The sequence below is a fragment of the Neomonachus schauinslandi genome, chromosome 8, assembly GCF_002201575.2.
Source record: "Neomonachus schauinslandi chromosome 8, ASM220157v2, whole genome shotgun sequence".
Classification (NCBI taxonomy): Eukaryota; Metazoa; Chordata; class Mammalia; order Carnivora; family Phocidae; genus Neomonachus; species Neomonachus schauinslandi.
In genome coordinates, this window is record NC_058410.1 from 49,750,006 (window position 1) to 49,768,181 (window position 18,176).

General features: G+C 46.0%; 1 protein-coding gene across 5 annotated transcripts in view; it reads left to right on the forward strand.

Annotated features, from left to right (window-relative positions):
* Window positions 1-18,176, forward strand: part of TRAF3IP2 (TRAF3 interacting protein 2) — a 48,630-nt gene that overhangs the window by 13,255 nt on the left and 17,199 nt on the right. For 3 of the 5 annotated variants that reach the window (XM_021693380.2, XM_021693382.2, XM_021693381.2), the window contains exon 2: window positions 7,418-8,254. The exons of 1 other annotated variant lie outside the window; for it this stretch is intronic. In XM_021693380.2, coding sequence (XP_021549055.1) covers window positions 7,418-8,254 — 837 coding nt within the window. The remainder of the gene's footprint in view (window positions 1-7,417; window positions 8,255-18,176) is intronic. One more of the 5 variants, XM_021693383.2, reaches the window with a different exon arrangement.

Sequence of the window (18,176 nt, forward strand, 5' to 3'; positions counted from 1 at the left end):
CAGTATGAGACAGAGACCATATGTGGTCCATAAAGCATGAACTATTTACTATCTGGACCTTTACAGAAGAAGTTTGCCAAGCCTCTGATCTGTGTGGTTTAATGGAAAGAGTTAGGAGATCTATAGGCTAGATTCGGCTGTGACTTTGGAACAGCTACTTAATGTATCTAAGCCTCTGTGAAATAGGAATGGGAAAGTGGTAGCACATACCCAGTCTGTGGCCCAGCTTGTTTTAAGACAAGAGACAATGTGTATTGAATGTGCCAGAAACTACACACATTGGTTAAAAAGATATAGTCTCCATTCATTAGGTTCACATAATAGCATTAACATTCAGGTATAAAACCAGTGAACATAGTGTAGAAGAAAGTTCTAAAGCCAAGTCACTTGTAAAAATAATAACAAGGTGATGGGGCGCTTGGGTGGCTCAGTCAGTTAAGTGTCTGCCTTTAGCTCAGACCATGATCTCAGAGTCCTGGGATTGAGTCCCGTGTTGGGCTCCCTGCTCGGCCTTGAGTCTGCTTCTCTCTCTTCCTCTGTCCCTCCCCTCCACTCATGCTCTCTCTCTCTCTCTCTCTCAAATAAATGAATAAAATCTTTTTTTTTTTTTAAGATTTTATTTATTTATTTGAGACAGAGAGAATGAGAGACAGAGAGCATGAGAGGGAGGAGGGTCAGAGGGAGAAGCAGACTCCCTGCCGCGCAGGGAGCCCGATGCGGGACTCGATCCCGGGACTCCAGGATCATGACCTGAGCCGAAGGCAGTCGCCCAACCAACTGAGCCACCCAGGCGCCCCATGAATAAAATCTTTAAAAAAAATAACAACAAGATGGGTTTTGGGTTTTGAGAGCTTGATACGGGCCAGGCCCTAGAGTCAGCATTTTTTTTTTTTTAAAGATTTATTTATTTATTAGAGAGAGAGAGCAAGTGTGAGTGGGGAGAGGGGCAGAGGGAGAGAATCTCAAGCAGAGTCCCCTCGGAGCCCGTTGCAGGGCTTGATCTCACAACTCTGAGATCATGACTGGAGCCAAAACCAAGAGTAGGACGCTCAACTGACTGAGCCACCCAGGCGCCCCTACAGTCAGTATTTTATTTATATCTTCCTTTATCCCCACAATATACCTGCAAAGCAAATGTTATTTCCCCCGTTTTACATATCAGAAAAATGAGGCCCAGAGAAGTAATTTTCTCAAGGTCACACATTGAATCATGTAGCTGGCAGAGAAAGAATTAAAATGTAGGGATTTTGAATCTAGAGCCTGTGCATTTAAATTCTGCATATTTTCTGACATCCTCAAACTATGTGTTGATTCGGGGTAAGCCCAGCTGGAAAGCAGAGCCGCAGTTAACTGTGCATGTGGACATTAGATCTCTTCATGTGTGCCCTGACAGAGACTTGTTTGCCACACAGGGTGGGGTGTAATGGACATGCAGAAAGGGAGGTGGGAATGATGGAAGGAAAAGAGGCTTTCTGAGGAACTATGAGATCAGAAAAACAGTGTTGTGAAGGCTTCATAGGCTCTGTTTCTAGAAACAATTCAAGGCAGGATGTGCTGGAGGAGAAAAAGGTAAAAAGAGTTGGAGGCGGCTCAGGGGGATTGACTGAGAGCTGTGTGCAGCAAGAGGGGAGAGGGGATGGGGAATTCTGTGAATGGGACCCCTGGGAGCATTGTCACATAGGACGTCAGAACTGCTGCCATCTGGATAAGATCTGAGCTTCACAATCGGGCTCCTCAAGGTAGAGTGGATATGCTCAGAGAAAGGTTTCAGGCTGGAGGAGACAGCAAGGCAGCCCAAAACAAGAGACTTGGACAGAGAAACACTGACAGATTTGAAGCAAGGTGTGGTCAGAATCCAAGAGCTAGAACCACAGCTCACGGTCCAAAGGGCAATGAGATTCAAGAGAAGGAAAGTTAGTGTCTCTTGGGTCAGCTCGGGAGCCAGGCTCCCAAGCACGCACAACTGCTTCAGCCTAGTCGTGTGAGCTCCGGACTAGCCCTCTGTTCCAGCCCTCTGTTCCCGGCTTGTGCCAACCCATTCCCACCCCCAGGCAAATGTTCTCACCCTCTGCTGAATGCTCTTTTGTATTTTAAGGGACGTGTTCTTTCCCTGGAGTGGTTTCAGGAATGCCTCCTTCCTTCGCATTGGTTCTTAATCTTCGTGAACATCAGAAGCACTCTGGAGCTATTCTTTTTCTTTTTCTTTTCTTTTTTTTTTTTTTTAGCTTTTAAGTAGATATAGAAGGTATAAAATGCTCCAAAAAGCAAGTCTCCCTCCTGCCTCTCAGCCATCCAGTTCCCTTTCCAGAGGCGACCGCTGTTGCAAATGTCTGACGAGATGGCATGTACATACACAGTCTTAGTTCGTACAAAGGGTAGCATACTCTACATGCTGTCTGCTCCTTACTTTTTCTAACTTCACAGATAAATCTTGAAGTAGTTCCTCCTCAGTTCACAAAGCACTTCCTCAGTCGTTTTTAAAAAGACACAGAGAAGTCCTCGTTTGGCTGGACTACAGTTTTAAAAATCAGAACCTTTCTGGACGTGTGGGTTGTTTCTAGTCTTTGCCATTACAGACAAGGCTGCACTGGCCATCTTCAGAGCCTCTTCATTTCACACAGTACGCACATATCCCTGCAGAGGAGATTCTTAGAAGTGAAATGACCAGGTCAAAGGGCATGAGCTTTAACAATTCTGAAGTTCCTGCCAAATTGCACAGATTACATTCACTTGGTAAAGAGCGAGAGAAGCTGTTTACCTGTGGGACTTAAACAAGAATACACAGGAGCCCTAACCTCGCCTCAGAATCTCTAGGTGGGAGGCCTGAGCACCTGTATCGTGAGCCCCAAAAAGAGATTCTGAGCCAGAGACTCCCTTGAATTGAGTTCCCTCAGCCTCTAGCCTCTCCCTTCTTCCAGGAATTTGCCCCAAGGTGAGGTAGACAGGGCCATTGCCCTCCAGGCCTGACAGGCCCAGCTGGCCCCAGGCTTCCTGAGCTGGGCAGGATGCTGGGCAGGATGCTGGGGAGACACAGACTGTCCATGACGCTACCAGGGGCTCAGGATCCTAGGGTCACAGGGTCCTGGGGCTCACAGCCCTTCTGGCCCCCTGGAGCCTTCTCCTCTAGGGCAATGGTAGGAAATAGGGTTTTTCTGCTTCCATCCAGGTGTCACCCCCTGTTAGGGACTGGAGCACAGGCCATGCCAGCATTATAACCATGTGGGCATCGTGTGGAGAAGCCCTGCAATAAAACAGGGAAAAATGGAAATATTAGGAGTGGTGAGATATTGAGTGATTTTTTTAAAAATGTGTAGTATTTTTACAATGTTGACATTAAAGACCAAAAATAAAAGTGCCATTTCCAACAACCCACTTATCTGCCCATGGCCCTCTGATGTACCATTTGTGTGTAGTTGTTCTCTGTGACATGGGGGGGGATGGCAGGGTTTGTTCTGCCAGTTCTGGTAGGGGCCTAGAGCTGAGAGGGGCCCACATGGTAGCTGTAAGCATGCCTACCCTCTGCTGTGTGGGGCGAAGCCCTCAGGGTGCAGGAACAGACCAGCTCCCTGTCTGGAACAGAACAGCAGATGTTCCTATCACACTGGGTGGTAGAATCACCTTTATTCTCCAAGTGAGGGTGGTGGTCAACTCTGCCATGGGTGGGACCTCTGAGGCATAGCCCAGACTCACCTTGGGGCCTGACACTCAGTGAGCATTTAATAAATATTTGAGATGAAGCAAGGAAGGGGGGCACCTGGGTGGCTCAGTTGGTTAAGCGACTGCCTTCGGCTCAGGTCGTGATTCCCTCTCCCTCTGCCTGCCACTCTGCCTACTTGTGCTCTCTCTCTCTGTGTCAAATAAATAAAATCTTAAAAAAAAAAGAGAGAAGCAAGGAAGGAAGGGGGAAAGGTCCCCAGGTGGTATAATTTTTTTTTTTAAAGATTTTACTTATTTATCTGAGAGAGAGAGAGAGAGAGAGAGCCCCAGTAGGGGGAGGGGCAGAGGGAGAGGGAGAAGCAGATTCCCCACTGAGCAAGGAGCCCAACAACATGAGGCTCCATCCCAGGACCCTGGGATCATGACCTGAGCTGAAGGCAGATGCTTACCTGACTGAGCCACTCAGGCACTCCTAATTTTTTCTTAAGAGAGAGGTTCGGCAACGTGCAGAGGGAAAGGGAAAGAGAGAATCCTAAGCAGGCTCCATGCCTACATGGAGCTCGATCTCATGACCTGAGCTGAAATCAAGAGTCGGATGCTTAACTGACTGAGCCACCCAGGCGCCCCTCCATATAATTTTAAGAACTCTGAGTACTTGGCCCACAAATGCTCCTTGCCACCCACCATGGAGCCTGACATGCTCACTGTCAGTGATCCTTCCAGCTACACAGATCTGTACCCTCTCCAAAACAGGCATCGATAATTTATTCATTCAACAAATATTTATGTACCAGCTCTAGGTGGTGAGAATATAGCCATGAGACCAACAGTCAAAAATCGCACCCTCATGAAGTTTAAATTCTAGGGGAGGAAAGAAACAATAAACAAATAAGGCATGTATTAGATATTTGTATTTATAGTATACATTTTGTAGTATGTAAGATGGTGATAATTGCTGGAGAGGGTGGTGAAGCAGGGAAGAGAGACAGGGAGTGAGAAGGACATGTAACCATTTTAGAGAGGGCGAACAGGGCGATCTCACTGAGAAAGCGGCAGCTGAGTAAAGACCTGAAGGAGAAAGGAGGCAGGCCATGCAGATATGTGGGGGAAGCAAGTGCAAAGGCCCTGAGGTAGGGCCTTTGATTCCCTACATTAGTTTTCTCTCTTGATCTGGATCACAAGTAACATGAAGGTAGGAATGGTGCTTTTTAAGTCCTTAGAAATAGTTTTGATTACCAATTCCCTGTATACCCTTTTGTACTCTTGAATTTTATATCACTTGTAGGTATTACCTATTATTAAAAAAATGTTTTAGGGGTGCCTGGGTGGCTCAGTTGGTTGGGCGACTGCCTTCGGCTCAGGTCATGATCCTGGAGTCCCGGGATCGAGTCCCGCATCGGGCTCCCTGCTCCTTGGGAGCCTGCTTCTCCCTCTGACCCTCCTCCCTCTCATGCTCTCTGTCTCTCATTCTCTCTCTCTCAAATAAATAAATAAAATCTTTAAAAAAAAAAAAAATGTTTTAATTCAGCTCATGCCTCAGAAGGAGGATACACAGCACTGAGTTGGACACATAGTTCAGTAGTCATTTGCTGTTTGAATACTTGATAGTGACAGGTATAAAACATCAGGGTCTGTTTTGTCTTTTACGGATTACCAATCCCACAGCTTTCCTTAGAGGCTGTTCCTTACCTCGTCATCCTTACTACCATCCAGGGCCGTTTGTTCCTTTTTAGTCCAGTTGTAACTGTAGAATTCCCGCCGCAAGATCGACCTTGGGTGTTCAGTTATGTGAGATGACCCCACTAGTCAGCTTTGTCATTAGCTTCCACCCAGCCCCTGGAGGCTCCTCGGCTAGAAGAGAATTTGCAACTTTTTAGGGAAATACTTAACCCCAGGGAAAATGTCAACAGTGGCACCTGAAGTGTGGGCAACGAACGTGCATCATGGAACAAGAAAGAGTCAACAGAATGCAGTCCTTTTGCGAGTTGACTCCCTTGGGGCATCTCTTTGCCCTCCCATTCAGCTGTGGGCCCACAGATGCTCGCAGGAGATTCCACAACACTCGGCCAGCCCTTCAGAAAAAACTTTTGTTTCCTGACCAGCTGAAGAGCACGTTGTATGGCATATCCAATTTCATAGCTATGGACAAATTGTAGGCAAGAGAGGAAAACAATGGTAAGCATTCAAAAATAATTATTTATTATTTCAGCTATTTGCTGAAATATTTGTGTTTGCGGTAGGTTCCTGTTCATTTTTACAAGGTCTGATCAATGTAGGTGATGAGGTCTCTTTTTTGCAGAGTCCAGGGGCAAGGGGCACCCACCACCTAGACAGCTGCTTAGAAGGCAGGCAGCCAGGAGAAGAGGGAGCCTGAGGCACGGAGGGAGGGCCAGCCAGGAATTAGAAACTAAAAGAGTTTTCTTTTGTGCCATAAAACAGTACAAAGGTTGTTTGCAGCAGATGGGTAAGTTTGTCACCAAGCGAGGGGAAGAGAAGTGTTAGTGTTCACTTGGCAGAGAGTGGGGAAGGGCAGTTGGAGGTATCTGTCTATAGGCGGTAAAGATAAATTTGGTAGGAAATTGCTGGTCCCACCTCTGCTCAGAGGGAGCATCTTACAATGCACGCTGTCCAGTTGCCATTGGGTTGGGTCCAGGGCTCAAGAGAAGGTGAGCTCATATTTTTCAAAACTTGTCTTAGAGCAATAATTGATGTACATCATGATTTTAGGCACAGCAAGCTCTCAGTAAAGGTTTGTGGTTGAAATTCTGCATGAACCCAGAATACGCATTTAAAAATCCCCCACCAGCAGCACCACCCGTATTCTCTGGTATTATGTCCAAGGCCTGCATAGAACAAACCTCTGGGATGTTTTGTTTGCTGTCTCCCTCCCCCTCCACCTGCTCTGGAGCCTTCTGTAGGCCTTCAGTCACTCCTCTGCTCTTTTTTCCCTGCCTGTCTCCTGCCTTGCCCTGGAGCTTGGGTATCCTAGGGCCTCATCTCAACCAAACTCATGATAAGGGGAGGCTAATTTTCTCTTTCATTTTGTCATGTTGATCAAGAGTTCTATTTTTATAGGTAAAACCAGTATTACCTGGACTGTGGGCTAAAGGCGAGGTCGGCCAGCCTTGCTAGCTCATCACAAACCAGATGGTCAGGGCTACCCTAACTGCGGGCATAGGACCAAAGGGAATTAAGTCCTGCAAACAATCTATAGCTGTTAAGTGGAAAATGTCACTATGACCTTTTTTCAGTGCTTTTTAAAAACTCACTCTTCTTTTTTTTTAATCTTTCGTGTGTGTGTGTGTGTGTGATTAGGCAATAGCCACACAGCAAAGTTTTTAAAGTTTACAAGGTGAAAACTCTCTCCCTGATTAACTCCATCCTCAAAGGCAACCAACATGCCAAAACCTGGTGCATCCTGCACACGCGTCTTACATGTCTACATGCACGCACAAAGCAGCCCACGTGATAATTTCTCTTTCCTCAATACTTAGCTGTTGATTTTCATCTGCCCTCCTGTTGCACCATCTATCACATCACTGTCCAGTCACATCCTTTGAGTCACCTTCCATATAAAAATATCTTAATAAGGATTAGAGCTTTTGCTGGAGAATAAGTGAGCAACTTTATGTGACTGGGGCTTTGAAGCACGTTGGTGTCACACTGCTGCTAATTGAAACCACATCTTGAATGAGGTCCCTTAAGGTCATAAAGCTGGGACTCCAAGAAATGATCTGTGGCATGTTTTCTCTTGTTCCAGAAACTAGAATGAACCGAAGCATTCCTGTGGAGGTTGATGAATCAGAACCATACCCAAGTCAGTTACTGAAACCAAGCCCAGACTATCCCCTGGAAGAGGGATCAGAACCACCTGCTCCATATCTAAGGAACATGGCTCCCAACAGCTTGTCTGTGCCCAGAACCCCTCACTGTTCCTCAGGAGAATTTTCTCAGGCTCAGCCACCCCTGAAACTTTCAAATCACCTACGGCCTGTGTCCCAGCAGGTCACCTGCCTGCGCACTAAAATCCTGGAGGAGAGCGAAGACAGCTTCTGGAGGAGACACCCAGACCCGGGCAAAGATTTTCCCTTGGGCTCCTCCGCAGCCAGCGAGCATGAGCCCGAGTCTGTGGTTGGAATCCTCCCTCCGGAGCATCAGTTTTCATTTATGGAAAAACGGAATCAATGGCTAGGATCTCAGCTTTCGGCAGCTTCTCCTGACACTGGCCATGACTCAGACAAATCAGACCAAAGTTTACCTAATGCCTCAGCAGACTCCTCGGGCAGTAGCCAAGAGACGGTGCAACAGCCGGGGCCCCCCAGGAACCGAGCAGCTCCAGATCTGCCTACCATAGACATGGGGTATGATTCCCAGCCCCAGGACGTCCTGGGCATCAGGCAGCTGGAAAGGCCCCTGCCCCTCACCTCCGCGTGTTACCCCCAGGACCTCCCCGGCCCGCTCAGGTCCAGGGAGCTCCCTCGGTTGGAACCTCAGAGGTACCCAGCGTGCGCACAGATGCTGCCTCCCAACCCTCCCGCACATGCGCAGTGGAACTGTCATTACCGTTGTCCTGGAGGCCCCTATCACCAGGTGCCGTGTAAGTGAACTTTACCTCCTCTGGACATTCCGGGCTGGGTAACTAAGTACACAAGGGCCTCGTGTCCGTGCCTCGCTTCACCAGACCAGCACAGACTGGTCAGAATGCAGGGAGGGCATTCTGCTTCCCAGTACTGGGGCTCTCCGTGTGTGGCTGGATTTGCCAGGAGCTCTAGAAGAATGCTGCATCTTAGCCCAAGCCAGTCCCCCTTGGAACCTACTTCTCTATAAAACTTTAAGGAGAAAACAGATTCCTCTGTCTCGGTTAGTTTAACTGAAACCTGCCTACAGGCAGGGAGATGACCCAAATGATTTCTAGAGTATACTTTTGTTGACTTAATTCTTGGGCATCTGGGTTCTTCCTTCTCTGCATGCTTCTTGCCCATCTTAGATTTGGCAAAGAAAGGGGGCCTTCAGTCTAAAATCCCAGAACGGTCTTGAAAACTCTGGAATCAGGCCATTACCCGAATATTGAATTGCTCTTGTGATGCTGTTGCTTAAACTCCTTTGGGGACTTGAGCCGCTGCCTCTACTGTACGCTCTGGCTGCCCTCGAGGACCACAGTCCCCTGAACCGGGCTAACTGCTTCACACTTGCAAGAGCTTGCGCTTGCCCTTCTCTCTCCGGGATGTTGTTCCGCTCCTTGAACGTTTTAACCCAGCTCTGTACCTCTTCTGTTAACAGCTTTATTGCTATCTAATTTACCTACTGTAAGGTTCGCCTTTTACCCATTTAGGTGCACAAGTCAATGAATCGTAGTGTTTGCAGACTTATACAACCATCACCATATACTACCTTGTAAGACTTAGCTCAAGGGTCCCTCTGGAAAGTTCCTCAGATCAATCCTTCCTTCAGGCTCTCAGTGCCCTTGTGCTCTGCCCGTCAGAACACCTAGCATCAGTATGGCATCTACTCATGGACTTGTCTACCTCTCCCTCCACATCAGCAAAGGTATATCATTTTTTAAATTAATTTTATTTATTTATTTGGGAGGGCATGTGTGCATGTGCATGAAGTTGGGGGGGGGAGGTTGGAGAGGGAGAGGGAGAGGGAGAATCTTAAGCAGGATCTACACCTAGTACGGAGCCCAAGGTGGGGCTCGATCTCGTGACTCTTGAGATCATGACCTGAGCCAAAATCAAGAGTCAGGTGCTTAACTGACTGAGCCACCCAGGTATCCCAGCAAAGGTATATTTTTAATCCATAACTCTCCAGCCTTTAGCACAGTGACCAGCATATACTAGACTCTCAATAAATTATTTCTGAATCAGTGGCTAGGTGAATAATGTGTATCAGTGCAGTAAGCATTTCTGAAAGTGATAAAGTCTTAGATTGAGATAAAAGGTCCTTTACAATTCTTGATGTTCAGTCTCAGCTGAGGCTGATGGGAAATAACAGGGCTTTGAGATATGATATTTTTCTTAGCAAATAAATGCTGTACAAAAAGCAGTTCAAATGGTCAGACCAAAGCGTCTGACCAAAGGCCTGATGCCTAGCTTTAAAATAAATTCTAGAAATAACCAAAAATGTTGTAACCAATCATAATTTATGTATTTGTACATGTACACCTCGTATAAAGCTTCCTAAAATGAATGGAGCAACAGTTGAATTCCTAATCTAGAAAAAAAAAAGGAGGGAGAGGAATTTTTGTCCCGATATACGAAAGCTTACGTTCTGGAGGGAGAGGTAGACAAGTCCATGAGCAGATGCCATACTGACATTAGGTGTTCTGACAGGCAGAGCACAAGGGAACAGAGCCTGAAGGAGGCATTGATCTGGGCAGGTTTCCAGAAGGACACTTGAGCTAAATCGTGGAGGAACTTAGAAGATGTTTGGAAGAAAAACGTAGGAACGATTGTGAGGTCAAGAGTGAGGCCAGGAGCTGTGGAAGCAGCAAGGCTTGGGGAGAAAGAGCCTCGGAGGCTTAAACCTGGGACCTTGAGTTTTGGAGGTTGGGAAGTCACTGATTGGGGTTATGGACGCCGCTGCCCACTCTAAGTGCCCAGTAATAGGATGGGTGCGGCGGCAGAGTTCCTTAAGTATGAATCACTGAGGAGTGAACCTTGGCAGCCTCAGGGCTGCATTTATTTCTCCATGATTTCCAGGTTAAAAGGGAATAATTCTGTGAGGATAATACTGTCAGCTACTTTTTAACATTCTACTATCTGCGTTTAGAGATAATTTTTCTGATCATAACAGCAATATGTTTGCTCACAAAATTGAAATATGCCTAAAAATCCCATTCATATCTCCATCTCCTATTTATCATTCCTTATTGGGGTTTTGACTTATAAAATATATATATATTTTTTAATGTAAAGTTTAAAATAATTCCCAGTGACATTCAGTGCACTTCTTCCGGCATCATTTAAAAACGCTGCAGAGTAGGGCGCCTGGGTGGCTCAGATGGTTAAGCGTCTGCCTTCGGCTCAGGTCATGATCCCAGCGTCCTGGGATCGAGTCCCGCATCGGGCTCCCTGCTCCTTGGGAGCCTGCTTCTCCCTCTGCCTCTCTCTCTCTCTCTGTCTCTCATGAATAAATAAATAAAATCTTAAAAAAAAAAACAAAAAAAAACGCTGCAGAGTATTTAATCAGATGGATCTACCAAATTGCTTTTAAGCTGTTCTCTGTTATTGGACAATGGAAAGAATTTCCAGTTTCTGATCCAGTAAGCAATGCGAGGATAAGCATCATGTACGTAAGTTTTTATCTGCATTGCTGATGAATTCCTTAGATTAATCTGTAGAAGTGTGAATACTTAGAAAGGGCTTTGTGATCCTAAGTCCCAGGCAGTTGCCTTTATCTGCTAACAGGAGAAAGCCTCATTGTGATAGACAAAGAAAGCATTAACTCAATATGATTTCAGGATCCCAGAAAGATCTTCCCACTTGCAAATATTTTTTTGTGTTGAAGCCTGAAGTGACACCACAAGCAGTCCAGGCTTTGGAGGGGAGTGCACATTGCCCCCTCTGGGCAGACTCTTTTAAAATGCAAACACCCCTGACTGGGGACTCTTTTAGTCTCTAATACCAGCTGATGAGATTTCTCTCATCAGCTGTCTTGCCCTCCCTCAGTACGCTATTTCCCTCCACTGAAGCGGGGAGGAGAAGGCCGCTGGGGGTCCTGGGAGGGAGGAGAGGTGATGAAAGGCAGAGAAGAGAATTTGGACAGAAGGGGCTAATTCACAGAAGACACACAAACAGTAAGAATATGAAACCAAGCTTAACGTTACTAAATTTAAGAAACATGTGTGTGTATATATATAGCAAAAAATTTTAAGCTACCCTTTTCCTAATTAGGTGTGCAAAAAGGAAAAAATCCTCAGCTGACACCCATTGTTATGGGGTTATGGGGAAATGAACACTCCCACCTGTTCTTGGCAGGCGTGGCAATTGGTACAATCTTCCGGAAGGCCGTCCCACTATTTATCAAAATTTTAAATGTGCTTCCTTGGCCCAGCAGCCGCACTTGTAGGATCTATCCCATAGAAACACTAAACAAGCCTATAAAAACACATGAACAAGGATGTTTAGGAAAGCATGGTTGTAGAGTAAAAAGGAAAGCAATTCCAATGCCACTCAGTAAGGGGACAGATAAGGAAGTTGTGGTTTATTTAGACAGTGGACTACGAGGCCACTGTTACATAGAACAAAATACACATTTTGACATAAAAAAGATTAGGTGGATAAACAAGATGCAGTGCTGATTCCATATGTTTTATTTTTAAAAGCTGTATGTGTTTAAAATCCAGACATTGAAAAGTCTGGAAGGATTGCCCTGTTGTCAGTGATCATGGCATCGGGGGTGGAGGGGGCAGGGAATTCAGAAGAGACAGAGGGACTTTTCCTTCTAACTGTATATACTTAAATTTGTTACAGCAAACAGGTATTTTTATAATTAAAAATAAGTAAACGCTGAAGAAAGAAGAATCCCGGGAAATGGGAGCATATGGCAGCCTCATTCCTCGTGCCTCTTTGCCCTGGCCCTGGCTCCCAAAAGCATGTATAAAGATTTTATTTATTTATTTGAGACAGAGAGAATGAGAGAGACAGCACATGAGAGGGGGGAGTGTCAGAGGAAGAAGCAGACTCCCCGCCGAGCAGGGAGCCCGATGCGGGACTCGATCCCGGGACTCCAGGATCATGACCTGAGCCGAAGGCAGTCGCTTAACCAACTGAGCCACCCAGGCGCCCCCCAAAAGCATGTAATGGGGGGTGGGGAGTGTCAGGGTTGGGCTGGCTTTGTCCAGGAAGCCCAGGGCTGAAGTTTTTCCTCAGGGCACTGTAAGCCGGGAAGCTTTATGAGGCCTCTGGCACCAGTGGCTCCCGGGAAGGTCATTCTGAAGATTAAATGAGATAATATACTGAAGGTGCTGGGAATGGAAGCCCTCCCCAACTGGCAGTTCTTAGTTATTATTGTTATTACTTACATGGGTCCTGCAGCCTGGTCCTGTAGAGCGCCCCTCCCCTTCCAGATCCCTCCGGCTGGCACAGATTTTAAGCATTCAAAGCAGGTGTACAAATGCTTAGTTTCATGTCAGGACCATAACTGCACTTAATTGCCAACAAAACCACTTCAAAAGAGCTGTTCACCTAAGGGATGCTTGTGTGCTTGGAAACCATGGCTACATGGTTCTACATGGCTTTACAAGAGCATTAGTTCCTCATCCGTTAATGAAAATATAAATAAATAATGATCGCCATGCAAATGGCATACCTTCGTCTTTGCAAGTTAAAGGAGGCATACTTGTTACCGCTTTTATGTAAAAAAAAAAAGTTCAAAGCAGGTGAAAATGAGTAGAGAGTAAGTAGAAGTCGAATAAGCCCGTGTTTTCTCCCCTACCCCCAACCAGTCCCCCAGCGAAGGTGGCCTCTTACTATCTCAGAATCCTTCCACTGAAGGTCACCAAAATGGAGATCATGGCTGTGCAATCAAATAAAACCCATGATGCAAATCACTTGGGAAAAAAAAGAATGTATGAAATCTAAAGAGCCTTTATTTTACTCTTCAAATGTTCGCTTTCTCTACCAAGAAGACCGAATAAAATAAAACTGTGGGCAAATGCCTACTATTACTCATAGAAACCCAAAAAAGTGATTATTTGTATGCTGGAGTGCATGCATAATTAAAAGTAAGGAAAAAATAACCCAGATGGAAGAAATGATCAAGAAAGGAGCTGCCTTTCAGGAACCACAGCTGCTTACAGCTGTGGGTGTTCCGGTAACAGTTTATGTTGGCCATTTTGTTTCCTGGCCAAACTGATTGCGTTGTATCATCATGCTTTTTGACAACTTGAAAATCAGATTTTATTTTCTCTCTCATACTTTTGTAATACCATGCTTAATAAGGAAGAAAAACGTTGAATGTTTTGACTGATAAGTGGAAAACGTTGTTTAGGATTTGTTTTACAAATTCCAAGTGGTAAAAGGCTAGTAACATGAAGACCGTGTGTACCCAGGCCAAGAGGATCATAAGATTGATAAATAACATACAGTTCTGGGCACCCATTTATGAGTGTGCAAGATTTGTATTTTTGTTCTGTGATTAACCCTGCCTCAGAATTGAGGAGTTACCGTGCTCACAAATCACTTGTTTGTCCCATCATCCACCACCTTCTATCCTCCAGGCTCCTACAGAATAAATTCTCTTGATGGAATTTTAGGCACTGAGGACAAGTCAGTGGGGGAGATATTTTTGGGCAGTAATTCTTAAGTCTACCAAGTAGGTGACTGCCGACTTGCACGCCTCCCCTTCTCACATACTAACGAGTGTGGGTTTGTGTTTCAAAACAGACACCCACAGACACACAGATTTTCTCTTTATTTTGAGCTACTCAAAGAAACTGTATCCTATTTATCTATGTTCACTGCATGGCTAGCAACAGAGGTTCAACAAATATTTGTTGAATGAATAAGAAGAAGTTCTTTCTGTTCCCTGCCTCCTGGGGAAAGGAGTAATCCCTAATCATGAGTACAGCCTTTGTGATAGCAAGCCTTGGAAAGGCCGTCTTTCATGGTCTTGTGGAAGAGGGGAGGGAAGGAAAGGAGGGAGGTCAATGGGACTTGGCAACAGAACTTGTCCATTCATTTATCAGTTTATCCAACAAATATTTCCCCAGTCCTATGCCAGGCACTGGGTGTACAGTGATCAAACACATGTGGTCCTGTCTCCATGGAGTTCACAGTCTCCTAGAGAGCCAGACAGGAGAGATCAGCAAACAAAACAACAAGGTCTAAGTGCTATGCAAGAAGAAACTGGGTGTTAGACATGTAGGATGGCAAGAGGAGACCTCTTTAAAAGGACACATCTGAGCTGAAATCTGAAGGATAAGAAAGCGAAGGAAGCAAGGAGCTCGGTGTAGTGAAGGCACCAAAAGCAAGCCAGGGGGGCTGGAGCAAGGTGAGCTACGCCAGAAGGTGAAGGATGAAAGGACCAGGGTAAGGAATTGGATTTTATTGTAAGTTAAACTTCTTTAGGAAAACAGAAAATTGAACTCTATAATCCCAAATAAGAAACTTCGTACAGTATCTGGCATGTAGCGAGTGTTCAATAAACGTAAGCCATGATTCTATAGAGAGTACCCAACTAAACGAGCAAGGTTTGGTCAAAATCATGGAACAGAATGATTAAAACGTGAGCAATGAAAATATCCTCGTGTACCTGATAAACGTTTGCATTTAGCCAATTCTCCACACAACCAAATTTCACTCACAAAAGGGAAAGCTTGTTTTTGATTGACCCTCTGGTGTTCAATATTTCTTTGTTTTAACCAATCAAAGCACAGCATCAAGGACTCTATTGTCAATTCTTAAAAATTGGTAAGGTGGATCATTTTCATCTGCTTGCGGAAACCGGTGTAGGTTTTTACCGCAGGTGGCCATTTCAGAAATGAAAGTTACAGCTAATCAAACCTTAGCCCACATGCCTTAGTGATTTTAATGACATGATTTGTTGCTATGAGACAAAAACATGTTGTGCGGGAAATAATCTGTTAGAAATCACATGACCTTGATTCAAAGGCTTTTGATTAAGAGCACTAACATCCGCTCTCTGGAAAAGAAACAAACCCTATGATTAGAGCCTGGTGGTCCTTTTAAAGCAAATAAAACCTTTATTAGCCACTTATTAATGGATATGGGAAGCAAAAATGGTTGCAGACATTAAAAACTTTCAAGGCCACTGGCAAAGTTTCTCCTCTTTTACCTTGTTTTTCTCCTTTCTCCTTGTGGAGGGAGACACTGGAGAAAAAAGACCAAAGTGGACTGCAGATAAGTAGCCGGTCTCATGGCTTCTCTTTTTCTGGGTGTGGGAAATTGGCTTTGAGAGCATGCAATCTCCATTCACAGACCTTCGATGCTAATAGGGAAGGCAGACCAAAAGTTGACAAGAGTCATGCTTACTCATACACACGATAAGCGCTATGAAGAAAATAAAATCGGGGGGATAGATTAAGGCAACTGCGTGAGGGGGTGGGCCCCTCTGAACAGGCTAGTGTGGGAGCTGAGCCCAGAATGACAAGAAGTTGGTCTGTAAAGATAGAGTGCGAGAACATGCTAGGCAGAGAGGATGGCCATCTCATGATCCCAGAGTTAGGGACAAGCTTGGGGTATTCAAGCAGAAAGATGACCAGGGTAGCTGGGGCTTGGTGAGCTTGGGAGAGCATACAAGGGGCTAAGGTCAAGGGCAGGGACCCAATCATGCAAGGAGGATTTTAAGTGCAAGGGGAGATCTCCGGAGGGTTGTAGCTGCAGCTGGTTTTGTAAATGGTCCACTCATACGAGCCTCCTCTAAAAGCAGGGCTGGCCCCCACCTGGGGACCTGATGGCCGCGGTACTTTTTCCCTTTTCTAGGGAAAAGGAGCAGTAGTAACAACCTGCCCTGTTGTCCTGAAATTCTTTTTTTTTTTTTAAAGATTTTTATTTATTTATTTAACAGAGAGATAGAGCACAAGTAGGCAGAGTGGCAGACAGAGGGAGAGGGAGAAGCAGACTCTCCGCCAAGCAGGGAGCCTGATGCGGGGCTCGATCCCAGACCCTGGGATCATGACCTGAGCCGAAGGCAGCCGCTTAACCGACTGAGCCACCCAGGCGTCCCTGTCCTGAAATTCTACCTGGCCATTGGACCCCTTGGAATATATGTGACCTGCCCCGGAATGGCTGTAAGAGCAAAATCTGTGGGGTATATCTTGTTGTGCAGTCCTGTGTCCCCATTCGTGGAGGTGCTCTCCAAGTCCTGGTCTCCTTTATCAGCCAGGGAGCTGAGATAGATCCAGGAACATCTCTTCACCGCCCTCCCCTTCCCTAAGCCCCCAACATCAAGACCAACCCTAAGCAGTTGCAGGGAGGCACAATGGGCAGGGCCAGGAGACAGCCTGGATTAGAGAGGTGACAGGAAGGACCTGGCTGGTGTCCTGTGTCAAAGCAGACAATAGCTTGAACCCAGGGAACCTGACCATGCTTGAGAGACTGGCTTGGCCACATTTCCAGGGTCACCCAGCCAAGTTGCCTGAGTCAGGCAGTGGAGACCTGGAGGCAGTGAAGATGTACATTATTTGGTTTCTATCTATACTTGAGGCTATTGTTCCCCTGAAAACATCCAGGGCTGCTGACTGCCAAACCAAGAATAAAATCCCCAGCCATGTTCTCACCCCCCCACATTCTGGTTCCAACCTACCTTGTCTATGACTTGCTTGCTTGCTTGCTAGTTTTATTTTGCTCTACCTTCCTGCATGTATCCTACCTTCACAGCAAGCAAACATTATTATTACTATTTAAGATTTTATTTATTTATTTGACAGAGAGAGACACAGTGAGAGAGGGAACACAAGCAGGGAGAGTGGGAGAGGGAGAAGCAGGCATCCCATGGAGCAGGGAGCCAGATGCGGGTCTCGATCCCAGGACCCTGGGATCATGACCTGAGCTGAAGGCAAACGCTTAACGACTGAGCCACCCGGGCGCCCCAGCAAACATTCTTATAGTTCTTCTTCTTATTATTATTATTATTATTATCAGAAAAAGAATAAAGACCAATACATGTTGTTTTGAAAAACAAGGTTCCTTCTCGTTGTAACCAGCTCTGCCTCCTGATCACCCGGCTTCTTGGGCAGAGGTGGCGGAGCGTGGATCGTGAGGAGGTACTCATGGTTTATTTTGCAGTTTATCCACTCAGTTCTCTCCAACCCCTCTGTAGGCTAGACCCATCCCTAAGGCGCATCTGCACACTTACGGCTTAGATTTCCCATTTGAGCCCCTTGGGGCCTGGGCAGGTCCCTGAGGGGCTTCCTGTCTCCCCCTGCCTGGTTTCCCTGCATCCCTCCTCTGGCCTTCAGTTCTCTTCTTTCACCTGATCAGGCAGGCCGCCCCTCTTCCCTGGGGACCCTGCTGCTCCTGGGCCTGGCTAGGACCCACTTTCTTGTAGGTTACACGTGCACATAAGTCATCACCAGCCCTGGCTGTGCCCCGGGGCCTGCCCTTTTCTAACTGCCGTGGCCCCAAGTGCATGTAGGCTTTAACAAGAGAAGACCAAGAAAGTTGGGAGGTGTTGCCAGCCGGTTAGCTACTTCCCAGAGGTATGAGCCAAGTTTCATCATTCATTTACTTCTTCCTAAGGGAATGGTATATGTGTGTGTGAGCATGTGTGAGCGTGTGTGTGTGTGTGTGTGTGTGTGTGTGTGTTGTGTCCCCTTGGGGGAAGGAAAGAAGAGAGTAGCGATTCTGTATCTATATCTATCATGGAGATAACTTCTAGCCTTAGATTCTAGAAACTTGGAAAATTATGGTCAGAATGGTGGTGTGAGAGTTTTTCGTGGTTGGATTATCCTAAGTATCTTATTAAAACAGAGGCCTGTGTGGAGCTCTGTGCTTTCCAATTAGAACACCAAACTCGTGATTTCACAGATGTTTTTATTTAGGGAAAAATGACTC